This window comes from Amblyomma mixtum, chromosome 4, assembly GCF_055824585.1.
Source record: "Amblyomma mixtum isolate Tamu chromosome 4, ASM5582458v1, whole genome shotgun sequence".
Classification (NCBI taxonomy): Eukaryota; Metazoa; Arthropoda; class Arachnida; order Ixodida; family Ixodidae; genus Amblyomma; species Amblyomma mixtum.
The window spans coordinates 114,931,059-114,959,052 of NC_143015.1; the positions used below are offsets into that span (position 1 = coordinate 114,931,059).

The window sequence follows — 27,994 nt, forward strand, 5'->3', positions numbered from 1 at the left end:
CTGATGATGGGCAATGCGCAGGGCATCTTGCAAGGCTTGAAGCTGCGCTCGCAAATGTGAGCAGAGTGTTATTAGCTATACTCTTTGCTTTGCTGCAGCAGCGCAGCTGAAGTGACGGGAACAGAACGGTGTGAGTGGCAAAAAGCACGGCCCAGTGAGGCAACGCCCTGAGGTGTAAAGCGCAGTGGGAAGGTCTGTACACAGCCAAGGATGGGTGGGTTTACACCAACGTGCAATGCAGCGGTTGAAGAGAAAAAGAAGCTCTCATGCTTCGCACATCTTGAGTCGTTTGGGTGATGTGTCCACAAGTGAACCCATACGAGGGCTTAGTACCAAGCTGGATAATGAGCCAGGGGACCCGTACAAGGGCTTAGTTCCATGCTGGATAATGAGCCAGGGGACAAGTGAAATGTAAGAATGCTGCGTAGTAACGTATGCCATTACGGCAGTAAAAAATACACAAAAATTCAAGCGTCCGAGGGTGCTACTATTCCAGCAATTTATCTTTGGTGAGTGTTTAAGTAGGCATGACAGTGACATCCAAATAAGCAGTACAAATGGCTGTGAAAGAACCGCTAGCTATCACTCTTAATACATATCTCTGAAATCTTTTGAAACTTCTTTTTGTGCCTTTCTTTTTTGAGTAAGATTTTATTTTACTATGCAAAACTATTCCCAGACGAGCTTATATTGAACATAACTTCTCTTGAAGTTTACCTTAGATGGCGTGGATGGTTGTAAGAGGCAGGACTAAATAAATTCTCCAAAATTTCCACACGTTAACTTCGTGCAAGCTATAAGTACATCTTGTAGACACATCGACCAAACGACAACGACGCAACCAGAAATGGTTTCCAGGAGCGTATGCATGAGAGCGCCTTGTGGAGCCCTGTACACCGATAGAGACCCCTTGGGTTGTGTTTCGTGAAGGCAGGCAGCAAGGGTTTTTACGTTGTGGTGAGGAATGTGAGAGGTGAAATAAAGAAAAAAATACTGCTCATTATTTCAAAACAGCTGGTAAAAACGAAGGCGAGAAAAAAATTGTTCTGCCCCGTGGGTCCCAAGTTGTACTTGGAAGTCTGTTGTGCACGTGACGTTGGTTGGCTGTGGTCTGCTGTTGCGCCGAACGGCCTTGCGAAAGGAATTCTCCACACAAAATGTACACTACCCCCTGTCTCACAGATTGCACGAACACTCTTCTCTGACTAGTATTTTTTTCTGTTAAGAGATAATGATTCGTGGCTGACAACTTCCGTTTAGCTTTAGTTTAAGTACCCGGGCGAAGAAGTGTTCGTGAATACGTCAGCTCTTTGTAAGAGTGGTTTTTGTTACGCGAAAACATGAAGCGACGTGAGATTCGTGTCCGTGTCAAGCGTGATGCAGGGCAGAAAGCAGCAGGACACACTACTAGCTGTGCAGAGCTGCAGATACAATTCCCGAAAAATCTCCGACTCAGGCATGTCGAATATAACCAATTACCATTACAGTTGTGTATTGACTATGTGAAAAAGTACGCAGTGCTTGGCTGGCAAGAGTGCAGTCTCAATGGCAGCCACCTAAAGTCAAGGTGTGATCTTTTTTCATAACTTCATACACCAGTCTTCACTTAGGCTATCACAGTAGGTGCAGAGTAAAGTTTCATCAGAACAGCTATCACTGATATTACATCGTCATTATGTCATACAATCTGTAGTACGTGCATAAAGGCTAAAAATAAGAAAAAAATGCATGCAAACAACTAATCCTTAATAGTGGGCTTTGCTGCAGGGTACTGCACGACTGCATGTCTGTAAGTTTTCTCACATTATAATTGTATCAGTTTTCAACTAGGCTCAAAAATGTTTTTACGTGAACACTATCCTGCTGCACTGTCCAAGTACCTGCCTACTAAGGGCCCACCTAACTTCCTGTCACACATCATGGCAGGTTGTACCGCCCTACCATAACATGTATCGGGAAGACACCTTTGCTGTTGTCTTAATTATTTATTTTAGCATTACTCTATCAAAAGCACTTGCTACCTTTACACAAGTCCTTTGGGACACAGCCAAAAAGAGTTTGCAGTTTACTCGGTCGCACTTCATGAAATCCTGTGTGCCCTACATAGAGCCTTCCTTAGTTACAAACTGCAGCTTCCTTAATGGTAAACATATAGGTGGGGACGTTTTACCGAGTAAGGGCTTAGTAAAGCGCTATAGAACGCGAGGTGAACGAAGTGGAACAAAGATGGCGGTAAGTTTTTCTTGCCTTACCTAAAGATGAAAATAAACAATATCAGAAGAGCGAAGAACACGGCCACGTTGTCCATCGTCCGCAGCATGATGAAGAGTTGTCGTCGCAGAGCCGGCATGAACCGGACGAGCTTGAGTATCCGCAAAAGTCGAAACGTCCGCAGCACCGAGAGACCACTCCCACTGCTCTGGCAGAGCTCCACTATGCTGCCGTCGGGACGGGAGAAAAAGAGCGCACATTCAACACGCATGTGCTTTGCTTTGCTCATAAAAGTTCTGTGCCAACCTTGCCATCCCATAATCATGTCACAAGCTGAAATCTGCATCACTCCATTGAAAACGCAGAGCGAGAATTCCTTGTTTCCACATCACTGCAGCGTAAAAAAGACGAGCACAAAGGAAGAAAACACTTACGACACGGGCAAACGCTGCACTCACAACTCGCAGTTGTGAGTGCAGCGTTTGTCCGTGTCGTAAGTGTTTTCTTCCTTTGTGCTCGTCTTTTTTACGCTGCAGTGATGCGGAAACAAAGTAACCAACTTGCCCAGAAGCTCGTTTTACTTAAGATAATTCCTTGCTCGAGTGTGCCAAAGAAGGGACTAGAAATTCGCATCAAGACACGCCAGTGGTCTTGAGTTTATATCGCTGTAGACCGCATGTCGCTGAGGGCAATTTTAATTGACGCGCTTTTCTCTTCGTGCACACAGAAACTTTGCTAGCACAAATAATATAAATAGTGATAAAAAACAACTCTGAGATCACTGCGGCGACCCGCACTGGAGCAGTGCGAATGCAAAACGTCCGCATACTATACCGACGTCCGTGGCTGTTCTCACGTCCATGTGCCATATCGACGTACAGGCTATTTTGACGTCTAAGTGTATTTTGCTCGTTGTCTCGCTTTCAATTAATTAACTAATCACTCCTCATGACCGAAAATTTTCCCACGGCAACATTTCATCACACACTATCTGCCACAATCACCCTTTCACACATTTATTTGCAGAACACGACGTAATCGTGCGGACAAAATCTGCGGACACTTCTTGATGACGCGACAGAGCCATATAATGCTCTCGCATTGATAACGCTCGCAGGGCCAAACTTAAGAATTGATTACACGTTTGGAAATAAATGAGTTGCTAATAGTGATTTGGAAATGAATGTTAACCACGGGCGGAATCTTCCTCGCCCCATTCCGGCGAAAACAGCATGAAGTCACCGTAAGCCTCCATTTTCTTTGCCGTTTTCTGCCTGGCGTACATGGTATCAAGCCTAACTTCTGCTTCCTCTAAATTTTCTTCACAGTCTCCTCTGGTTCATATCAGTTTATTGTAAAAAAGCTACACTGAGAATACTAAAAAAAAAACGATAAACGTGTGCTCAGTTATTGTCGAACATTTTTAGGCAGTGAACTGACGTCACATTTTCAAGACAACAGCGCCAAGATATGCTGGCTGAGACTCATGGCAGTTCTAAAAATAGCTGTTCTGGCTGATCGGAGAAGTGTTGTCGTTTAGTCCTTGCTAAAAGTTGCGCCGAGTGTCATGCACGGTTATTTGGAGTTCTGTTCGGTGCCTTTCAGCAACATAAGAGCTCTTCAAGCAGTGGATGGAATAGTATCTGAAATCGCGTTAGTATGGGCATGCATTAACATGCGCGGTCATTTTAGCTCCCAAAGTTACAGGGTGGGAGCCCGACAGGTGTGACCCACCGAAACGCATAGTCTTCAGCCATGTTAAAAGATGCAGGATACACTTACCTAAGGATGACAATGACGCCATCAAAAAGGTTAAACCCGCTGCTTATGTAGGAGAGGAATCCCTCAGCAAGAATTTTGAGCAACATTTCCAGGCCAAAGATGCCTGTGAAGATAAGGTTGCTGATCTCCACAGCCAGGGTCAATTCTTGAGGCTGCAACAAAAAATTGCGAATTAACTCAGTGGTAACATGCCGTGGAAATTCACATCAGATTTTAAATCTCAACTGCAATTTAGAAGAAGTAGGACAGTGCAACACTTACCTCTTGCATTTATAAAAGCACTGTTGATAAGGTCGGAATGAAGAGAATTTCAGTTAGGCCTAATTGCTCAGACAATAGAAACATTAAAATAGAGTTAGAAATTTTCAGGATTTCATCACTAATGGTCCATTCATGGCCAAAAAAGTAAAAACATGAGCAATTAATTTAAAAAAACAGAGTGTAAAAAGATATACGCAATTTTGGAGAGTTCTGAGTTTTTAAGGACGATACAACCCTGGAAAAATACGTAGGCGCATGTAATACATGAATATCAAAATTCAGAACTGCTCCGGCGTATTCCAATGCAGCATTACTAAACAACAAATTTTAAGATGTCTTGCCTCTAGAAATAGCTTTTGCATAAATCTATCTTTCTTAGGGCCTCCTGCATAACTGGCTTCTGACAAAATTCCTAGCCGACTCCTGGCCTTGGAGGTTAAAACGTCCTCGAATTCGATTGAAGACAAACTTTTTTCTCTCTCTCTCCGTGAATAAAATTTCGTAACAGACCGTCTCTGCAATTAGGCTAGCATTTCATATAGTTCTGCCTGCAGATTCACATTTATACGGTCCGCATCAGAGGTGATACGTAGGGCATTACAGGTTTAAAGAGATTCATAGACGTCGACCGTGAGTATCAGTATGTCCGACCAGTAATATGCAGTGACTTTGTGTCCTCAGGTAAAGCAGATAGTTGGAACTTGCGCAGTTCAGTAATTTCATTGCGTCCAGAGCTAGGACTGGGGATACAGAGCATTTCATTTCATAAGAGGCCGCTACCGAGCCTCTGGCAAGGCAGGGAGGATCGGCCCACCTGGTCGCGTGTTCGCCAACTGCAGCCGGTACAGCCAGCGATGACAGCGCCGCCCACCGGCAGGTAGCAGGCACATTAAGGCTGGTTATAAATATTCATTCAGAACGACGGCTTGACGTCGCCGCTACGGCGCAGTGGATTAGAGGCACGTGTTGCGTATGGAAGGTCGGCCGTTCGACTCCGCTCTCTGTACTGTAGTTCTATTGTTTTTTAATTTCATTTTTTTCAACTTTTTCCCTTTTAGGTCGCAAATCGTGATGCATAGTGGCATATAACGCCGTTTAAGAGGATTTATTATCCCTTTTAGGTAAGCCGTTGTGACAATCTTCAGTCACCGTGATCAATTCACCGTGGTTTCAAGCCTTGTGGCTGTACAGGCTGCAGTTGGCGAATACGCCACCTGGTCATGGTATTCGATGCCCATGCTCAGCGTGTTGACCAGGATGGCCGTGAGGATGCCCCTTTGGAAGTACTGGTGCCCCACCAGGCGCCTCAGCTGTTCTGCCTTTAGCAAATGTTTTTGCATAAATCTATCTTTCACAGGGCCTCCTCATAACTGGTCGACTCCTAGAACCTTGGAGGTTAAAAGCACTTCGAATTTGATCGAAGACAAATTTTTTTCTCCCTCTCCGTGATGAAAATTATGAATCATAACGGACCGTCTCTGCAATTAGGGTAACATTTCATGTAGTTCTTCCTGCACAGATAACAATCATTTTCAATGATACTCTCCGTATCACAGGTGATACGTCGGGAATTACAGGTTTAAAGAGACTCGCAGACGTCGATCATGAGTACCAGTATGTCCGAGAAGTCATATGCAATGATTTAGTGTTCTCAGGTAAAGCATATGGTTGGAACTTCCGAAGTTCAGTAATTTCGTAGCGTCAAGTGCCAGGACTCGGGATGCAGAGGATTTTATGGCATTAGAGGCCACTACAGAGCCTGTGACAAGGTAGGGATTGGCCCACCTGGTCATGGTATTCGATGCCCATGCTCAGCGTGTTGACCAGGATGGCCGTGAGGATGCCCCTCTGGAAGTACTGGTGCCCCACCAGGCGCCTCAGCTGGGCCTGGCGTGCCCTCCAGAAGCGGCAGCAGGGACCCCGGTAGTGCACCCGGGTCGTGCCGCTGCCGGAGAGTTCGTCCTCGTACTCGGAGTACCACGACTCTTCCTCTTCGTCCTCCATCCCGCTTGAGGACGAGTACGACGCCTCGTCATCCTCCTCGTGGTGGTGCCGATGTCGATGGTGGTGCCGGGAGCACGATGACGAACCCGATGAGGAACCAGACGATGGGGACGGAGAGCCGTTGCCGCGCCGATGCCGCGAAGCCCCATGGGAATGAAAGGTCAGCTGCGGTGCTGAGTAATGCTTCGTACCTGCAACACGAGATGGCGCGACGGTCAGCGATCATCTGGACCATGATGGGCAAGTTGAGTGCATGTTTTCAACATCTCGCTTCGTATCAGCACGTAGATAAACGAGAGACCAGCGCAGTGCATGCCAGAGAGATAAGGGAGCTAATCTCGGAGGCCACTTGCGGACCCTCACCTAGTGGCTATAACGGAATGAAACAAAATGATGGCACTAAGGTGCTGCAGCAGTTCAGCTGTACCAACTCTGCGTCGCTAGGGTTAATGCTACTCATGTGTTTGTGTGCCGGCAAGCACGAAGCTTGTCTGCAGAAGTTCAAAAGTCACCTGGTTTTAACCTACTATGAAATAAATCGCTTCTCAGATGCGTTACCTGTGTGCAGCTGTTTTTTATGTTGCGGCACTATTCACACTACACATGTAGCTTGCCTAATCTACCCGCTTACTCTGGTGCCGTGTATGGCCTGTCTCTTAATAAGCTGCTTTCTCATTTTCTCTCTCTTCCCCATCTCCCCTTTGTTCAAGGCGTAGTTGAGGCGCTCGCGCTGAGAGTACGATTTCAACGCAACTTTCCTTTCTCTTAGGCCTTTTGTTTTCTTTTATCCAAGCACCGTAAAGAATAAACCAACACCGCACAAGCTGCATGCTCATGCGCTCTGTTGCGCACCGTTTTAGGCATTTTCATAACTAGACCGGCCCCAGTAACTGCTCGGCAAAAAAAAAAAAAAAAATGGAGGGGAGACTTAAGCTCTGCCTTAAGGGTATGGACACGGTAGCTTAATGGATTGGTTCTCATATTGTCTACATACAGGGTGTTTCACCTAAGACTTTCTGCAATTTTTAAAAATAAGCTATTCGAATTAGATGCGCGCTTTTTCGGGCATAGCATTGTCAGTGGTGTAGTACATCATAATGCAGCTAAGACGTGCTAACTAGCAGGCTTGTTAACCAATATTTAATAGTTAACTTTTAAACTATTACCGTTGGGCTCCTTAATTGTTGAGGGGCATGTAGTCCACCGTAAGTAATGTCCATATCCGTTTTTAAAATTTCGAGAACGCGATTATCCTCGGCGCTGTGGCCCAAGAAATTTTGGCTATTTCGACGAGTTACGAGCACTGGAGAGGTTGCTTTGCCTGCAAGCTTCTCAAACCGCATGTATTTTGGCGCGATGTAGGCGAAATTTGTTGGGCCACAGCGCCGAGGATAATTGCGTTCTCGAAATTCTAAAAACGGATATGGACATTACTTACGGTGGGCTGCATGCCTCTCAACAATTAAGGAGCCCAACGGTAATAGTTTAAAAGTTAACTATTAAATATTGGTTAACAAGCCTGCTAGTTAGCACGTCTTAGCTGCATTATGATGTACTACACCACTGACAATGCTATGCCAGAAAAAGCGCGCATCTAATTCAAATAGCTTATTTTTAAAAATTGCAGAAAGTCTTAGGTGAAACACCCTGTATATATATATATCCCTGGGAGTCCTCATAGCCCTCCTGGCGCAGTGAGTGGTGCAGCGGTAAGCGCTGCTTCACTGCCCTGCGATGGCAGGTGCTCCCAGCGGTGGGCCTTGTGCTGCCCAGGCTGCTCTTGCCGAGCGAGAAATCATTAATATAACTGCCACCTGCCACGGTGGGCAGTTTGCTCACTATCCGGTGAACAGGTTGTGATGACGTCGCAAGGCCACGTGACCTAGCTAGGTGACCCACCCGCCTCTTTGTTTGATCTCTGAGAACCACCTGCCAGAGCCATGCTCGTGATCTTTCGTTCGCAACCCCGACAACGCCAACGCCGGATTTTCTGGAGAACGCGGCCTGTGACGCTATCGCGTTAAAAACAGTCGACGAAGAAGACAAGATCTAGACAAGATTTAGCTATGCACCCTGGCCAATCCCCCGCCGTGGGTATGTGCCATTAAGCCTGAGGAGATCATCATCATCATTTAGCTAGGGATCCAGAGGTTAGTGCAATCATGCTTTTGTAATTACTGTTTGAAAACAAAAGTCAATCAATAATCAATCAATCAATCAATCAATCAATCAATCAATCAATCAATCAATCAATCAATCAATCAAGCAATCAATCAATCAATCAATCAATCAATCAATCAATAATCAATCAACCAATCAATCAGTCAGTAAGCCAACCAGTCAGTCAGTCAGTGAATGAATGAATGAATGAATGAATGAATCAATCAATAAATCAATCAAATTGGTGTGCCGCGGCAGGTTTGCCTTAACCAGTCCGGCGCTTCGCCTCACCTTTGCTGAGTGTAGAGTAGAACCGGTGCATGGCAAAGTTGCTGGCAAAGCTCGCAGCCAGCGCCGCACTCTGGGCGCCACTGAACGCGAGCAGTTCGGCACAGGTGAGCGTGGCGCCGGTGGACGTGGGAAGATGGTGGGAGGAGGAGGAGCCGCTGGCGGCTGAGCCCAGCGGCCGCAACTCGCTCCCTTCCGGCGTCATCGGGGCCTGGAGCGAGACGCTCTTACCCGTGCACGGCTTCGTGCTGTAGGCCTGCTGCTCGGTCGGCAGCGGAGGTGTGCACGGCCCTGCATTAACACGGAAACGTCGTTAGTGTGACGAATTTACGGCGCCTCCGCGCGCCGTCCCTCACTGCCCACACAGTGTGTAATGCTCACGAAATTTATTGGAATACTGACTTGCAGAACTTACGAATCTTTTCCCAAGATGTTGCAACTTTCACTCATTTGTGACTACTTACAAACTGCATTATAATTAGGCACGTTTCTTACTTCGTTTTTGTTCGATGCAGCTGGTACTTATGCTCACCGCAGTGGGGTGTGGGAGACCTACAAAAATACATGAATGACAGCCCTTTCTTCTCTCTCTATTCGTGAATTATGCAACACAAAAAAAAAACTCTGTGACGCTGTGTCCGCGCATGCGAACCCAGTGCCACAAGCACCGACACAGCTTCGTGCAGAGGCTGAAGTTCTATAAATGTCTGTAAGCAAAAGGCTTACAGGATAAAGTGTGCTGCGCCTGCATGAACTGCAATGCCTCTGTAGAGGCAGTACAAGTATTCCTGTATGCAGTAGGATTCTTTTCATTGTGGTTCTCTTAACGGTGCTTCAAAGGAAGCCCACGTATTCTTTGAGGCTATCATCTGACCCTGCAAATACATGGGTGCTCGGTGGTGTACTGATGTGGTGGGCTCCCAATGAAGCCTATGCACTGCAGCGCCAGCTGTATTAGGAAAGTTGGCCTGTTTCATAAGAATGAGCGTCCGCACAGATGAACATAATATGCAGAGTAAAGTTGGAACGACCCTTGCAGAGGGGCATGTGTGGGGACGCTTTATAGTGCGAAAGCTCTACTTCGCTACCAAAGCTGAAAAACCCGAGGTATGTGTGAAGCCTATATCTTCGACGGAGCGCCAGCGGCGGAGGCCTTGCGCAGCTGCTCCATCAACGCGCAGAACAGGCACCTCCCCCCCCCCCCCCGGCCTCCGAGCGGCTGCCGATAGTGGCTGACGATAAGATTTTACATGAGGTTGACTTTGAGGTGGTGTTGCCTCAGGTGCTTCCGCAAGTCCTACTCGGGTTAACTACGTTAAAACCCTGCCATCTTTTATATTTGGTCTCTACGCTCCAGCTGAAAGCCGCATGCAGAAGCTTACTCGGGGCAGCGCGTACTTTCTCCGCTTCCTTTCTAGGGCAGATGCTGCTGCCTAGCGGCGGTTATAAGAACTACCTTTACCTCCTGGCGCATTGTTGGAGGCGGCGCACGAAGAGCCGGAGGCGGCCACCCTCAGGCACGAGGGCCTCCTGGGCGACGCGGCCAGGTCCACGTCCGACACCTCGGGGCTGGCATGCGGTGGCACGACCAGCATGTGGCAGCACTCGGTGGCGGCGCTCTCGTCGCACGCCTCGAACACCGCCGGCAGCACCGCCGCGGACGAGGACGGCGACGACGAGCACGAGGAACCTGACTCTGCAAGCGACCGAGGAGAAGATGGAAAGTTGCCGTGAATACCCGCTTCCCCACAAGACTCTCACAAGACATCAGGCAACTACATGGAGACGGCTACAAACTCATACCCAAGTCGCTACATATACAGTAAGATTTGACCTTCGCAATACACTCCAGAATGCGCGTGGTGCGGAGAGATAGCCACCTTCTACCACTCCACATGGGGCTGTCGGGCGAGCCCGTTAGAGCCCAAAATTACAAGCCCGTCAGTCGAGCAGTGGGAGGAGCTTCTGTCCAGCTCCGAGCCGCAAGATCAGCTTGCGCTGGTTGAGCGGGCCGAGGAGGCAGCAAGAACCAATGGGATCCTGTACCTAGGAACACCACCTGCTGCTCAAGACCCCAACCCCAAACCCCGTCCCATTTTGCGGAATAAAGTTTTATACTACTATTACTGGCGGAGGCACTCTCGTGATGTGACGAGAGATTCATCGTCAGCTGTCAGGGGAGGGGGGGGGGGGGTAGTGAGAGGCCGGAAGCGGCATGGGCAGGGCGAGTCATGCGAAGGCAAGATAACCGATGATCCTTTAGGATAACGGAATGGATTCCAAGAGAAGGCAAGCATAGCAAGGGGCGGCAAAGAGTCAAGTGGTCGGATGACATTAAGAACTTTGCTGGAATAAGGTGGCCTGAACCCGCACATGACAGGGCTGATTTGAGAGATATCAGACAAGTCTTAGTTCCGCAATGGACGTAGTAAGGCAGATGATGATGATGATGATGATATTTACAAAAGGGAGAAAAAGGAAAAGACTAGTCGCCATTTGTGGCTACAAGACGAACTCAATGAAACACTACGATAATTTTGTAGCAGGTTCACTGGATCGGAGTTCTTGTGAACTACATTTGGGAGTAGGTAACCGACGGCCCCTTACGGTAACAGAGAGGATTTCAAGGAAAGGCATACCTAGCCGGGGACGATAAGACTTCAATGGGCAGATAAGAGAATTTGTTGGGATAGCGTAGTCACGATTGGCGGGGAATGGCGATAATTGGGAGAGGCCTTTGTCTTGCAGCAGGCGTAACTAAGACCGACGGCGATGATTGTGCTTACGTTCATGCAAACTGAAACAAAAGGTAATTCATACGTTATAGATAAGGAGGCAGTAACGAGGACCCCATAGATAGGGACACCCCGTGCGCGTGCCACATACCGGAGGAGCAGTGACTGTGGTCGTCGTCCAACGGGCACCCGTCAGCCCCGAAGTGTCCTGGCGGACTCGACGGCTTGGCGCGCGCGCGCGTAGCGGAGACTGGCGAGACGGCTACTTCCGGCCCAGCCAGCTGCGCTTCCGGGTGGCTCCGCGGAAGCGCCCGGCGACGCTTCCGCCGTCTGTACCACCGTAGAAACCTGCGGGTGCATCAGCGAGAAACGAAGACATTGGATAAGTTGGTGTATCTGCTAATTTCGTTGCATAATGAGGATGGTGAGGCAGCCTTTTCGTTTTCGGCGCGCAAATGCACTGTAAGGTTCCGCTCCGTGCGGGAGAATAGTGATAGTAGATTGGGATAGTGGTCAACTTGAAAACGCCGCGGCCGCAGCTAGGCGGTCAGAGCAGTCTGTCCGGGCTGACGCGTAAGCATAGAACGCGAAACTTTCCGCAAGTCTGCGCAGCCTGCTTAAAGGTGGTGTTGGAGAAACCTTCACTGAGGTAAAACAGCTTTCGCTACGCTCGCAGGAGGGCGGTACAATCGCGTAAACCGGGTTTCGGAGCACGTCGTCCACGATGCTCTTAAAAGATAACTCATGAAAGGGACAGAGACCAGCTAGCACCATCTGCCGGCTGCCATTACGCAACTCTGGGTAACTAAGTGGGGACATTTTCATTTTTATTGTGACCGTACTACACATTGCAGTGACATTATACGTGGACATGGTGACAGTGATGACCTAGTCATTTTATGCGGTGCAAAATTTTACATAGAATAGTTCCTGCGTTCGCACGAACCGTCTCCGACGTCGAGAAGTGTGCCATGCGGCATAAGTTGAGAAAGGGGGAGTGGAATGTAGGAGATAGAAAGTTAAAAGAAGTCAAGACGAATTTCGGCGAGATGGTTGTAGAGATTGCCGGTGAACAGCCTCCACGTTAGGATGGATGGGTGGATAGGAGCGCCCCCTTTGAAACGGGGTGGTGGCAATTGCCACCATGCTCAGCTTTTCTTTCTTTATTTTTGTTCAACTGTGTTGTCAATTCTCATTAAGATTCACCATCTTCTTTACCTACGGTTTCCTACACTTCTAACCTTATGTCACATCTCTGCTTTTCACCCACCAATCCTCCAATCGCTTTTTGCTAACTTCCACTGCAGATTTATTTACGTGACCATTGTTATCTTTAAACCCTAGGACCTCAGGAAGAGTGACTGTGCCTGCATCGACATCCGGATGGATACCATCACATTTGATTATGAGGTGTTCAATTGTTTCCACAGATCTGCCACACACTGCACATGTGTCATCTTCTTCGTTAAATTTCTTTTTGTAGCTGCGCGTTCTAAGACACCCTGACCTAGCTTCAAAAAGTAGGGCACTGCTTTTTGAGTTATCATAGCAAATTTCTTTCCTGATCTGCCTTTTCCAGTATCGATATAGTTCTACACTATGCTTCTTTTCCATTGAATTAATCCAATTTTTAACTTCCGCGTTTTTAACCTGTCGTTTAATGCTCTTTCTTTCTCCGTCCTCATGACCTGCATACTTACTGGTTAGTTTTCGAGTTCTTTTCCGCCACTGTGAGTCAACGCTCTTTCTGTATAAATATTTAAACACCTTAGCTGCCCACCTGTTATCGTCCAATATCCTCAGGCGTTCTTCATATAGTATTTTACTCTTAGCTTCCCGTGCTTCGAACGATGCCCAGCCCATATCCCCTTGTACTGCCTCGTTTGTGGTTTTGCCGTGGGCACCCAGTGCTAATCTTCCAACAGCTCTCTGATTTACGTCTAATCTCGACTCACTCAATCTCGACTCACTCAATCTCGACTCAATTCTCAATGTTCAGCGCCACACGACACGTGGTGGTAGCTACGCGAACTAAAAGCTTTTGTCTAGGTTTTCTGGGCTCGTTCGCCTATGAACATCTATGAAACATCTATGAACATTTATGAAACATCTATGAAACAGCAAAGGAAAATGTGGTGGAAGAAGGAAAGCGGGGCTCACCTCCGCTTTGCTCTTCGGCCGAGGTGCGTGAGGTACTTGATGATCTGCGTGTAGCAGCCCGAATCCGAGACGGACGTGGAGGCCAGCGTCGAGCTGGAGTGGTAGCGGGCGCGCTCCAGGCGCATCCTTTCCATCTCGCGCTTCTTGGTCTCCGAGAATTGGGTCGCGATGACGACCAGGCACAGGTTGATCATGAAGAAGGAGCCGATCTGCGAGAGGCGTAGAAAGGAAGTGAGTGTAGCACTGCCCTGCTGAACGGCACAGTGCCAGCTTCTGAAGAGGAGGAAAGGTGCGAGACTCACCACAATGAGCAGCACAAAATAGATCCAATCCCAGAAGGAATGTGCGTCCTGTACATAGTACATGATGTCGGACCAGCCTTCCAGGCTGATCACCTGCGAGGAAGGAGAGAGAGGGAGAGAAAGAGAATTTATTTTTAATCCGCTAGCATTAGAACCCCATCGCGAAGAAAAAATAGCTGTAGTTTAGATCTGTAACCCTAGTTGAATTACGAAAGCAACTGAGCGCGTTGTCTCTCCCTCGCTTCGTTCTTTCGTCGTTGCCTCTCTTTCGCGCTCTCCATAACGACTACAATCCACTGAGGCGAAGCGCATATATATATATATATATATATATATATATATATATATATATATATATATATATATATATATATATATATATATATATATATATATATATATATACCCCGCGAGGCAACACCTCCTCTCCCTCTACCCCATCGGAGCACACCTTGTGGAGCGAGCAGCGACGGAAGCGGCGCCATCTGTTGGAGCGCGGCTGCGGCGTTGCTAGGCAACGACGGCTCAAGTTCGTTCGCGGGTCACGCATACGGCTGAAGTGCGACCACGCGACGAACCGAGCTGGCGTAGTGTTGCTTTCGCAACAAAAGTGTTCGACGTTCCGCGTAGTGTCGTGTATACCACCTGTCGCCTGCTACGGTTGACACGTGACAAAAAGGAGACAGGAAAAATCACCCTCTTTGACGCAGGTGGAAGAATGCGCAACCTTAGGGTGGTTGCAACGGGAACAACCCGGAAGGTGGCTACCATGGAAGGTGCAGTGCCAATTAGCAAATGCCAATCAGCTTTCGCTGATTGGCGCTCTAAGCTGGCAACCTTAGCTCTTCAGACAAGGAGGAGAGCAGATGCAAACGCACTGTCATCGATAATGCTAATTAGGTACCCTCCGCAACGTTTTCTTGGAGCAGAGCCTCGAGCATCAACTCCTGTGTCTGATATTCCAGAGTTATTCGCTCAGCACGTTCCTGATGACATGCATTGTCTTGCTGTGCTGTTTCGTATGGGCAGCGCGAAAGAGAACGAGTTGGTGCCTGCAAGGACGACCGCGAAAACCTCTTCTAGCTTTTAAGTTGGAGTGTCTATGGTATAACGTACAGCGGCGGGCCAAAGTAAACTTTGGGAGAACCTCACTGTTGACAAGTGTTGCCTGAATTGCGATTGATAAAAGTTTCGAGCAGGATAGCAAATGTGGCCGAAATAAACTTGGGGAGAATCTCACTGTTAACTAAAGTTGGCTGGGTTACGGTCAATAAAAGGTAGAACAGGCACGGCGCATGAGCAAAATGAAGAGAGAGGATATTAAATGCGGATCGGGAGAAAAATGAGAAAGAAGTCAGCCTTATTAGTGCCAGGTGTGGCATTTCAGAAGAGGTCAACATCAACAACAATATGCCGCGGCGAATCACCTAGACTGGCATAAAGCTCCCGGAATCTGGAGTGGCATGTTTATGCTGTACCTCAACAGAAGCGATAGGTTGCACCGTTTCAAGTGCCCGTGCACGGGGTGAGTGTTCCGCACATTTCTGTTAGTTGTTGGAGGTGGCGTAAAAGTGAAACGTTTAGCCAAAAAAGGACCTGTGTGTGTTGGTTGTACACTGAGCGCAGGAAAGAAAACCTTTTGCTAAAGAAAATGTGCAGCGCTTTCATCATTTCACCATTTGCATCAATGATTTCCTGCTGTCTGATATTTCGGTTAATTCACGATAATTGCTGCTGAGCCAGAAGCCTTCCTCGACTATTCCCGGAGGTAGCTCGAATGTGTATGTAACTACATGAACTGTTTTTCATCGCTGGAAGGAGGAAGCAAAAGTTCCCAAATGCTGCCCCCCCTCCCCCCCCCCCCCCCCCCCCCCCCGCAAAAAAGAAAGAAGCGACTTAGCAGAATAATTTACCTTTGTGCCAACATCAGTAGCATTGCACACGCTCCATTGTGTCTGCTCCCATACCTTCAAGTGCTATAGCTCTGCTAACGTTGGCTATGCTGAGAGGCGAGGGAAAATTTTGGAGAAGAAGAGATGACAGAATTCTGCATTGTTCATGGATTCGAACTTTTGTAATGGTGAATTAGTCTTCAATTAAAGTTCATCCTTCTTAGAGCGTCGGAAAAGTGCGGAGAAGCTCGGTGGCGACGTCAAGGACGATGAGATATCAAATTTCCTCTGTCTTCGTTTAAACCCTGCCGCGCTTCGTCCTTGCGTTGGGCAGGATTGGATTTCTTCTCTTCACAGAAAGTACTTCTGAGCTGAAAATGTACTGGCGCCGTACATGACGTCATCGTGCGCTCCCCACTCGGCGTTGTGCGCTGCGGAAAAGCCTGAAAGCTGTGGAGGTTTCAATCGGCGATTACGTCACCATTTCAAATGCTAGCCCAAAAAAGACTTTGGATGCTTTACCTCAAAGTCAGACACATTTGACCCCTTTAAGCTCGCGGGATCGTAAAACGCCTGCAGCTGCCGTTTGAGGGCAATAGCGCATTGCAGGATGAAAGCACCTTGTGCTGATCCTCTTTCCGTGAGCCGTATGTGTCACGGGAGCCTATTATTTTAATCATGGGGCATCATCATCAGCCTGACTACGCCCGCTGCAGGGCAAAGGCCTCTCTCATGTCTCTCCAATTAACCCTGTCCTTTGCTAGTTGCGGCCCCTGTATCCCCGCAAACTTCTTAATCTCATCCGTCCACCTAACTCTCTGCCGTTCCCTGCTACGTTTGCCTTCTCTTGGAATCAACTCCGTTACCCTTAAGGACCAGCGGTTATCTTGCCTTCTCATTACATGCCCTGCTCAAGCCCACTTCTTCCTCTTGATCTCAAGTAGGATGTCATCAACCCGCGTTTGTTCTCTCACCCACTCCGCCCGCTTCCGATCTCTTAACGTTACACCTATCATTTTTCTTTCCATAGCTCGCTGCGTTGTCCTTAACTTAAGCTGAACCCTCTTTGTTAGCCTCCACGTTTCTGCCCCATAGGTGAGTACCGGTAAGATACACCTGTTGTATACTTTTCTCTTGAGGGATATTGGTAAACTGCCATTCATGATCTGAGAGAACCTGCCATCGTGCCATATGCGCTCCACCCCATTAATATTCTTTTAGTTATTTCCCTCTCATGATCCGGATCTGCGGTCACTACCTGTCCTAAGAAGACATATTCTCTTACTACTTCCAGCACCTCACTACCAACTGCGAACTGCCGTTCCTTTGCTAGGTTGTTGAATATTACTTTGGTTTGCAATGCTTTGCAACTGCCTTTTGTGTTAAAAGCCTTGCTGTCAAGCTGCTGCCAAGCGAAAGGGGGCTGCGGCTTAGTCAAGCTGTCTCTCACAGCTTTTTCTGCGCCTCCGCTGTCTGTATCTTTACAAGGCAGAAATAAAGAATTTGAATTTGAATTTGAATTTGAAAGTTTTCTGCATGTTATTTTTAACCCCACCGTTCTGCTCTGCCTGTCTAACTCATTGACCATGCTTTGTAGTTCATGTCCTGAGTGACTTAGCAAGGCAATGTCATCAGCGAATCACAGATTACTCAGGTATTCTCCATTAACTCTTATCCCCAACTGTTTCCATTTCAGGCCCGGGAATACCTCCTGTAAACAGGCAGTGTAACAGGCAACGCTCGGCAAATAAGAGCAGCAGAGACTCTTTAGAGAGAGACAGAGGATTGACTTCCGGGCGTCCTCACCAAGAAGATGGCGACCCAGGCTAGGCCGATATTGTCGAAGGAGATGGACCCCTGGAAAGGGTTCTTGTCCCCCGCGGTGCAGTTGGTGTAGTACTGGTTCCAGTTGACGCACGACGCGTTGGTGGGCGCGTTGGCGCTGTGTGGCTGCGCCGACACGTTGCACGTCAGCCCAGAGGGCAGCACCAGCGGCGGCAGGCCGCTGCACCGGTGCATGCCGTTGTCCTTGTCCGTGCTGCAGATGAAGTCCTTCTCGGCGTCCAGCCCCTGGTAGTACGACGAGATCGGACTGCCCCGCACACGGGGTGGTGGGGAGAAAAGAAAAGAACGCACTGTCAGACACGAGAAAGAGCTGCATGCAACGTGGCATCGTGTACTACAGGGCAAAACCAGATTACAGTGCGGTGTTCCGTACGGCGCATGCGTGGAGCCGTCTGCAAGATTCTCGCGCATGCGCAGTAGAGCTATAGCTCAACTGCGCATGCGCGGGATTTCGTACCGGAATTTGATTTCCCCTGTTTACTTGTTGAGTCGCGAGTAAAAAAAAAGATTAGCACTAGTGACGTGCAACTAGTGACGATAGAAACGCTCGCCGCTGCATTACGAACACGCCGATAATGAAAGTGGAGGGTGTGTTCGCAAAACACGGCGCAGCGCCAGCCGCGCGGTGCTATTTTCACCGCTTCGGTGACGTCATTGTGCTAGTCTTTTTTACTCGCGACTGTACTCTCTGTGTCCTTCCTCTCAAAAACAGCGAAAGCGTTTTGCTCTGCCAGAAAACTCTGAAGCTTTGCCTTTAAAAAAGTACTGTCATTACAGCATGAGGGGCGTTTAGTTTTTCAAAAAAACAAACAAACAAACAAAAAACAATCGCACTTATCGAAGAGAAAGGTTCTGCGTTCTTTTTGAATATGCTTATATTACGGGTGATTTGACTGCTACGAATTAATAACGCAGCCAAAGTCGTCGGACTCAGGTGTGTAAGGATCCAGCTCTCGGATAATCACCTTTTACAGCTGCAGTTTACAAGCCTAAAACTGAGAGGAAGGACGCAGAAGAAAAAGAAAAGATACAGGTATTTCATTCACAGGTCATATCTATACAATACGTGCAACAAACTCATTGGTTAGTGACGTTAAGCGGAGTTATGCGACACACCAGTCAAAGGCCGCTAGACAGTTGTTCAAGCTAACGGGCGGCGATGACCCCTGACGTTCCCTAGGCGTCTGGTAGACGTGCTACCTATTGCATGACTTGAAATGACCACGATAGAAGCGACTACGCACAATAGGCAACAGAACAAACCCCCTGTTCCTCCACGTTTGCGATCTTGTCCATCCTTAGGGTCATTTGGTAACCATGCGAATGCGTTCGTTAGTTCGATTGACTGACGTATTTGATGCAGCGGATGCAACTATAGTCGGAGACAACCCAAGAACGCAGCGGCTTTTCCTCGTCGAAGGACTACTTTCCAGCCAATGACGTCGGCCGCTTCTCGTAACCCTGCTAGCGCGACAATGCAGGGAGCGGTGCCACAATGAAGAGAGGGGTCTATCCCCGGCCACAGAGGGAAGGGATTATCCGCTTAGATTTACCACTCCCTGTTTTGTCCCACTGGCAGGGTCATGAGGTTTGGCCTACGCCATCGACTGGAAGGGGGTCCTTTGACGCGGAAAAGCTGCTGTGTTCTAAAGTAGTATCCGATCCTAATTCGGTAACTTTGAATGTGACCACCTTCAGTCAGTGATATCCAGCGCCCAAAAACCCAAGACAGACAGCACAGCAAGATACCGGACATTGATGCGAAATACTCCACGATGACGTCATTAGTTCATGCAGTCAGTGACGTGACGTTGATGACATGTAGCAGCTCATGGTGACGTCACTAGTTAGCGCGATGTCAGTAGCAGCCATGTCTCGTGGACTGCGTGTTACAGTTACGAACCATGGGCCAGGCGTCCCATGCAGTCGTCGCAGGCCTGGCAGTACATAGACAACGAGCGAAGCGCCACCACACACAGAGAGACATGATTCGGGCAGTGAGGTTCGATGAACGCCGCTTACTTAAACGCTCTGACCCTTTCCGCATAATACGGGCTCTGACTCCTGCAAAGAGGGAGAATGAGAAGACGCACTGCGAGCAAAGGCAGACGGGCTCAGGTCACACACGGGCGCGGAAGCGGCGGCCATATTTTGACAACGTCAGAGAGGTTACAGTGAGAACACCCCCCTGTGGTCATAGTCGGCGTGAAAAGACGTCCTCACACAGCGAGGTCACATGACACATTGGTCACATGACCTGTCGCCGCCGCTATTGGTCATGTGACTCATTATTAAACAGATGACAACCCTTTCAACTGGCGTTACTGCTAAGCAAACTCGGAATTGAGCCTCAGGAAGAGAAGCCTGGATCTCACAAGCTTCACCGGTGGCTGTGTTTGAACAGCCACCAGTCGGGGCAGTGGCGCGTCGCTTAACCGCTGCACCACTGCCCCAGTAAGGGTATGAGGAAGCCTCGCGATCTGCGAATGCTAATGACAGAGTCATGACGTCATCGATACCACGTGAGCACCAGTGGACCAACCGTAGGGAATGTACCGCCAAATTTGAAAATGTGACGGTGCCTACAATTTGGTAGTTGGTCCACCCCCCAAAATTTCTATAGAGCCCCAAAATTTTGGAAGTAAACCCACCTCAGAAAGTGTTTACGGTGAATTATTGGATAGGATCGGTATAATCCCTAATGATAATCCAGTGAAAGGTGCTTGAACATTGTACAAGGCGTTGACTCACGCATACCGCATAAGGTCAATGGAACCAGTTATGACCGAAGTTTTAGCGGGAAACTCGCACAAAGAACATGAGAAAATCATTGCAGACACTATAGCAGCCAACCCAAATGCTATCGCATTTTACTCTTTAGAATGTGATTAAGAAGGCCCTCCAAGTTTTTTTTCAGCAAGTGTCTGAAAGTTGTACTCTGCAGCGGCTCTTTATTTCTGGCATCTCCAATTGTCATATACAGGGAGCGCACTGTTTTTGTGCTGCGCATTTTTGTACTGCACACTGGGCTTTCTTGATTGAGAGGCCTTGTACCGTGCAGGTGTTGGTGTTTGCATTCACCCTTTCACCAGCCAGTCCTCCTAGACGCCTTAGTTCAGTATACTATACTCAAGCCACACAGCAGTGACCGAAAGCAACCATGTGGATGCAACGTAACGTAAAACGAACCAATGTTAGGAAAGAGAAGCTTTGGCGCGACCTGATTGTGAGTGGCGAGCTGGTAAAGGGAACGTGACATGGGCGCCGGTGTGTGACGCAAGCTCGTAGGCGTGGCTAGCGCTGTCTAGGATGGGCAGCGCGCTTGGAGACTCCCCTTACAAAAATTTCTTCAGGCGCTCTATAGAGCGTCTTTAGACATCTGTCTATAAAGTCTACAGACTTTCTATAGACAATACAACTCCTATATTAAATAGACGCGCTAGCCTCTATTTAAGGCAACCTCACTACGTTTCGAGTAGAAGGAACAATACCATGAAAATTAGAGTGTATAACTGCCGGATTAATACATTTAAATATTCCTTTTTCCCAGCACAATAAGTGACTGGAACCTGCTGCCTAATGAAGTGTTGGAGAGTGAGAATTTCCAGGCCGCAATTGACAATGCAATAATCTGATTATGCGGTTCTCAGTGTTGGTTCTGCGTCTCGGGTGTAATTAGAATGCTGTTGTCTTTATTAGAAGTTCTTAACATTTTTCCGTAACTTTTTTTCTGTTTTGTTCTCTTTTGCTGTATTGAATTTTACTGTTAATGTTGTTACCCCCCCCCCCCCCCCCCTACAATAATGCCTCTCAAGGCGCTGTACGTACCTTGAATAAATAAATAAATAAATACGGTCTATATATTTATGGCCATACACTCCTAGCGGACCTTTGTCTATAGACAGTCTATAGACTACGAATAGACACAAGCAGAAATCTATAAAAAGCAACAGAGTCGATAAGAAGTCAATAGAGCGTCTACAGACAATTTTGATAACAGTCTGCTTGGTTTTGCTGTTTGTCGAGCCATAGCGCTTGTCTGCTCTTCACTGAGCGTTTAGTCGCCTTGGCCTCTCTTGCCTTCGTGTGCGACTACACAGAACTGCCACTGACTACATAGTGACGCTTTTCTATGCACCTGTTGACTCGAGCGATTTATTCGTTGAGCCGTGGCGGCAGCGCTATTATGGCTTCAAGCGTTTCGAAGCGCACTAGCTGCGAGCGGATGAAAGACGAGGAAGACGATTTACAACGCGCAGTACGAGAGGCTACCAGTTTAAACACACCGCGGAGAAGCCGCATGATGGATTGGCGCGCGTAGCTGCCGCGTTCAACGGTCTCTTCTTCAGAGAGCAGTGCGCTCTGGTGCGGGGGTATATGCTGTGTCACATTAACCTCCTGAGTGGCTGCTCTTTGTGAAGCATGTGTGTGCTTCAAGGAATTTTGGTGTGCGGGCCGAGTGATAGTGTTAACGTAGTGTCAGAATGTATGGCGGGATCGCGGAATGTGATTAGGTTAAATTATTCAGGAGAAGCGTCAGTGAGCCTGTTGCTTTTTAACTTAATAAAGAAAAAAAATATATTTTGTACCCACTCCCGTTATGCCTCATACATAGGACAGCAGTATCTGTACATAACGAGGAGATGAAAAGATAGTCGACATGAGCCAGTTGGCACAGATCTCAAAACTGTGAAAACAGCACGCTTAAAGCATGCACCTTTTCTTCTTTTTTTTTTTCAGATTGTCACTTATGTAAATGAGGGAGCTCTCTCTCCCGTTACAACAAAGCAAATCACGTGGAAGTGTAATCCCTAAACACTCTTCTTAAACTACGCTTTGCGAGCGTCGACGAAACATCGACGTATCGCTCAGGCAGGCTTTCGCGTTTTTTCACTCTTTGAAAATACGTCGGAAGCTTGGTGAGGAAGGGTATTTACTATTTCTCTCCCGAAGCTTCGAGTGCTTAGCTCCGCCTCATCAGATCAGTAAAGAAAAAAAAAAAGAACAATTTAAGACCGAACCCATGCGGCTGAGGCTTTGAGCGATCGCGGTTAACGCTCTGGAAAAGGGTTAAGAAGGCACTCGAGGTTCCGGAAACCTTAGACATTAAGAAAAAAGGAGCGCAGCTTTTGCATTAGCGGAACCCGTGTTTCGGTCCCTAAAGTATATTTTTATTTCCTTGAGATGATATATGCAGAGTGGTTTAGCATGGCAGTTGGTGCCAGTATTTTTCTTTTGTTTCATCTTGATAACGCTAGGATTGTGCACAGCGCGGTGGTGTTTGTCCTTTTTATTTTATTTATTTATTTATTTATAGATACTGCGATCTTGTACAGATCATAGCAGGGTGGGACAAAACAAAATACAAGCATATAAACACACACAAATTCACAACATTTACAGGCACTTTTCAAACAGAAGTAAAGAATTTTGATTAACAGTCTCGCTATTAAGTTTGTTCCAATCAGTAATTGTCCTCGGAAAAAAAAAAGAATATTTATAGCAGTTATTTCGCGCGTTCAAAGGGGTGGTTGTTAGTGCATGCCTTTGTCTCGTGTTATAACCTGAGGAGTAAGAAAAATAATTAGAGGTATCAACTTTATAATGTTCTTTTATAAGCTGGAAAAAAAAACTTTAATCGACAAACACGATTGCGCTCAGTGACGGGGGGTAGCCCACTTCGCCTCACGAACTCACTTACAGATGCACGGCCATATGAGTTAAAAACAAATCTAGCTACTTTATGCTGTATTCGCTCTAATTTCTGAATGTTTGTTAACGTGAAAGGGTTCCAAATGATTACGGCATATTCTAGTAACGGACGGATGAGGGAATTGTACGCCAATAGACGAACACTAGATGGGGATGACTTTAGGGAGCGCCCCAAGAAAAATAGTTTCCGCATTGAGTTTGCTACTACAGCGTCTATGTGTTTTGACCACGAAAGGTTGTTAGTAATCCACAGGCCCAAATATTTATACTCTGTCACTTCTAATAATGATATGCTGTTAGTACCGTACACAAAATGAAGAGGCATTTTCTTGTTTGTAATTTTCATGTCTAAAATCTTAAAATCCTCTAGTCCTTGTCTAAAAGTCGCCCTCTTTCTTCGTTATTCGCTGCCGTTAATCATCAACTGTTGCCGGTTGCAACTCAAGAAGGCAGCGTCTTTTCCCCGTCAAAGGACCCCCTTCCAGCTAATGGCGTCAACCGACTCTCATGAGCCTCCTAGCGGGGCAATGCAGGGAGTGGCAGATGAAAGAGAACAGTCCACTCCTACCATGGTCTGGGATAGTTCTTTTGCATTCAGACACACAGGGACGCTGAATGTTCCTTGTGTCTCGTTCCTGTGCTGTTCCGTAACTATGCATTACAGAGTATGCTTCTCATCGACGTCTTGAAGCCAGCTAATTGATTTTAAATCGGACCCGATATCGCACTGTTTTACCTTAGCCCTATTTGCGTAGCCTAGCGCTGTTTACGAATCTTACTCAGATATGAAATTACTAAATGATAAAGGAAATTCATTGATAGTGTTAATGTACAGCAATTAGTCAAAGCTTGCCGACGTGTTACTACGCTTAGTCGACTGAAGCACCGTCGCCAGTTTTAATCGATTTTTATATCGCCCATGTACACGGACGAACTTTATTTCCATGTTCTGTCCCAAAATTTATCCGCAGCCCCCCCTCCTTTATAAACTTTACCCAACTTGCTTTCAAATTCAACAACTCAGCTTCTGTTGAAGATCCACAACCAAGTTCCAGAGACTTCGAGCTACAAAGTAGAACCCAACGAAAGTCAAGCCTTTCGCCCATTGTCTCGTGTCAAACGGAAATGGACATCTTTGATTCTCTCTCACACCTGTTTCTCAAGTCAAGCATCAACAAGTTTTGCGCGACCGCAACCTATGGCAACAGCAAAAATTCTACTGAATTGCTATCGGCTTCAGCGACTGAGTTTCTAGCGACTATTTGCTACAAAGAGCTACTATTGCACTTCTAAAAACATATATTTTGGCGGCAGTTCTACCATCCTATCGTCCGAAACCAAATGGCATAATTCACTTTCTCTCACACCTCTTTCGAATCCTGCGTTAGCTTGTCGTCACTGCATCGAATAGCCACAACTAAACAACCAAAGTTCAGCTGAGTTTCTATTGATTTTAACAACTGCCGTTCCACAGGAAACTGGCTATTGGTTTTCTAGTGGTTGCCAGCTACAAAGAGTCTATTGCATTTCGACCAACTATTACGCAGCTGCATAGCCCCCGTCCGTCCACCCAAAACGAAACATCGTTTATTGTCTCTCACTTCCTTCTCTAACCTCGCGCTAATGATCTCTCCGCCGTGGCAGCCATTGGCAGCGGCGTCATGTAGCTGCATGCCGTCAGAGAACGAAACGAAGAGGCTCGTCAGCCGGCGCAACGCGTCGGTCGCGAGTCCAGATGTGTTCGGCCAGCGGCGAGGCGTCTTCCTTTCGGCAATCCAGCCCCTCCCAGGCCCCAACAGCGTAGCAGCGGCGGCCACTGCATTTGCGGTGGTGGGGCAATCTGGCACACGGCGGCGGCGGCCAGATTACTATAGCAACCGCTGCGGAAAAAAAATAAAAATGCGCCAGCACCGCGCGTCGTTACGAGCGCGCGAGAGCTCTGGTGGGGATATGTAGTGCCTCGCCGCCGCTCGCCCTGCCTGCGGGGAATTATGACAGCGGTGGCGGAAACTCACTCTCTCTCTCTACTCCTCCTTCTTTCCTCCCCCTTTGCTTCATATCTCTCTCCGCTGTTCCTGTTCTCTGCTTCACGAGCACGGTGAGTTGCAGGTGCTGCGGCGTCTGCTGTCCACGAGGGAGCTGCTGGTTGGGAGGAAGATTTCTTCGCTGCGTCCGCCCCCTCTCCCTTGCCTTCTACGTAGTGTGTGTACTTCATGTCCGTCCAAACAAGGCACCGAGGTGCGCTAGAGCAGTTCCTGAGTGTCTTTAGCTCATGAGCACCAAGCTGGAAGAGACCGCACGAAGGTAGAGAAGTGCGCCTCAGAAAGATGACCGCGCTCTCTGAAGCTGTAACGAATGTAATTGTCGAGGCTTAGCATGGCTCTGATGAAGATCTCTTGCAGAAAACTTAAAGAATAAAGGAAGTATGTGAGCGGTTTCTTTCAAATTACGAGAACGGAAAAGAAAGCTTTTCGAGCGCGAAGTGTTGCACAGCGTTGCACTCTAGGTTGGATCTTAGCACACATTTGTTGGTCAAATGTTTAGGGGAATCCCCTAAGGTGGAGTAGATTTGTAATAAGGGAGTAATTACTCACTGACGTCCACACGAGCGCAGCCATACGGCTACAAAGGAAAGCTATACAGCTTACTCATAAAGCTGTATAGCTTTCCTTTGTAGCCGTAAGGCAGCGCTCGGGTGGATGTCAATGAGTAATTACTCCCTTAGCACGCATTTATATTCGCTGAGCGCACGTGCAAAAAGAAAAGTGCGATAAAAGCAAGAAAATCTTTCGAATGGGCAGGGCGTAAGCTGAGACATCAAGACCGGTGCTCAAAGGTAGTACGCAGAACACAACCTCAAGTACTTATTAGTCGTGCTTGGTTCTGACTCGATGATCCTACTAATATGTAAGGATGGGAAAGGAATTTTCGCTTTACCAGTTGCTCACTAGGGTTCTGCAGTTAATCGCCCTAGAATGATGTTTTTACAAGTGCGCCCCGTCAAACCGTCACTTCTGTGCGCTATTGTGCTGAACGGTGTGCTATACTGCGTCATGCAGTAAGCTCGGGGTTTAAAAACCCGCGATTTAAAAGCTGCGGCATTTTACCTGTTTCTATGTAGTAAGGCTTGACGAGATAAAGGTACAAGAAATATGTAGAGCCCCATCTATAATCGCTTGGCGTCTAGAAGGGAGTAAAGGGATAAAAGTCAGTGAACGAGTTTTGGAGACCTGATGATTTATAAAATATTGTCTTCGTTCGTGTACGGCACGGTAATCTGCCCTTTCTGTTGTTCCAATAACATGTGGTATAAAGCGAAGCGGCGAACGACATTTCAATTTCGCCACGTAAAGCGATGATGTTTTTTTTTTTCAAAATCTGCGACAATTCCCGGCAAATCGAGTTTTGCGGCAATACCTTAACCGCGGCAAGGAGTTTTTTTGTTGGCTTCAGGAAAAGAAAAAAAGAAGCAGAGAAATACATAAAAAGTTCTTGTTCCATTCATGTCCTCCGGTTCAGTTAAAGCGGAAAAAATTAAGTGATGTAGTTTACAGTGGTGAACAAAGCTGAACACAGAATTAAGAAAATTCCGGATTGGCATAACCTGGCTCGTGCTACGTGGTAGAGAAGTCAGGTGGAGTAGTTCAGACAAACATGGGAACCGCAACGAATGATTGAAATTGAGGCAGTGCATGAGTGCGAGCTTGTGATTACTAGAAGAACGCAGGAAAGCAGCTATATTAAATATATTATCTATCGCACATTTTGAATTCCACTATTCGCCTGATTATACCGAACATTATACAGGATTGAAGGGCAATGATAAAATGGAGGATTGTTGGAGAATTTCTTCCATGGCAATCATGACATTGACAGTGCTGTTGTGGAGTGTCGTGGCGTTAGGGAGGCCATTCCAGTCGACTAGTGTTTGAAGCAAGAACGATGCGTATACGCGCGGTCTTGGTCAAAAATATTCAGGCCGCATGTTTTACTTTCCACTAGTGAATTTCTGCATTTAATACACATTTAAAGTTCTGTGATATTTGTAAAATAAGAACCCTCTTTTTCAACTTACAAGAAAAATTATTTGTCTATTTGTTTGCTTAAGACTGCAGTAAATGGTGCACTATAGGGCTCAAATTCGGCCGTATGGCCTGAAGACTTTTGACCAGAGGTGTACGCACGCGAGGAGATCGAACGGCTGGTAAGTGATTGATGCGATATGAGGAGCAATGAATTACCGTTGAGTAATGTAATCAGTAATGAGCAGCAACTCGGAAACACCCAAAACAGGAGACGGGTATTCAAAAAGAACCGAAACTCTCCAATGACGAAAAGCGAGCGCCATCTAGTGCGCCGCGGCCTACCTTGGAATGGAGATGTTGTCATCGGGCAGCACGAGGTAGCAGCGCTGTCGCAGAAGGCCGGCCCACAGCTGGACGCCGACGATGCCGAAGATGAAGAAGACGAAGAAGCAGAGCAGCAGCACATTGCCCAGCATGGGCAGCGTGTCGAGCAGCAGCATCACCAGGATGCGCATGCTCGGGATGCGGTTGATGGCGCGCAGGGGCCGAAGCACGCGGATCGTCCGGATCGCCGACAGGTTGATGTTGCCCACGTCCAGCACGTACTCCAGGGCGCT

At 47.5% G+C, this 27,994-nt stretch overlaps 1 protein-coding gene across 6 annotated transcripts in view; it reads right to left on the minus strand.

The window, feature by feature from the left end:
* The window catches only part of LOC149347986 (voltage-dependent T-type calcium channel subunit alpha-1G-like), a 362,795-nt gene that overhangs the window by 59,329 nt on the left and 275,472 nt on the right, over positions 1-27,994 (minus strand). For 4 of the 6 annotated variants that reach the window (XM_089587829.1, XM_089587831.1, XM_089587826.1 and 1 more), the window contains exons 3-13: positions 27,720-27,992; positions 19,663-19,704; positions 17,602-17,887; positions 13,904-13,996; positions 13,602-13,810; positions 11,593-11,789; positions 10,169-10,402; positions 8,710-8,997; positions 6,040-6,449; positions 3,994-4,145; positions 2,253-2,438 (exon numbers count right to left, since the gene is read on the minus strand). In XM_089587829.1, coding sequence (XP_089443955.1) covers positions 2,253-2,438; positions 3,994-4,145; positions 6,040-6,449; positions 8,710-8,997; positions 10,169-10,402; positions 11,593-11,789; positions 13,602-13,810; positions 13,904-13,996; positions 17,602-17,887; positions 19,663-19,704; positions 27,720-27,992 — 2,370 coding nt within the window. The remainder of the gene's footprint in view (positions 1-2,252; positions 2,439-3,993; positions 4,146-6,039; positions 6,450-8,709; positions 8,998-10,168; positions 10,403-11,592; positions 11,790-13,601; positions 13,811-13,903; positions 13,997-17,601; positions 17,888-19,662; positions 19,705-27,719; positions 27,993-27,994) is intronic. The other 2 variants (XM_089587828.1, XM_089587830.1) reach the window with 1 other exon arrangement.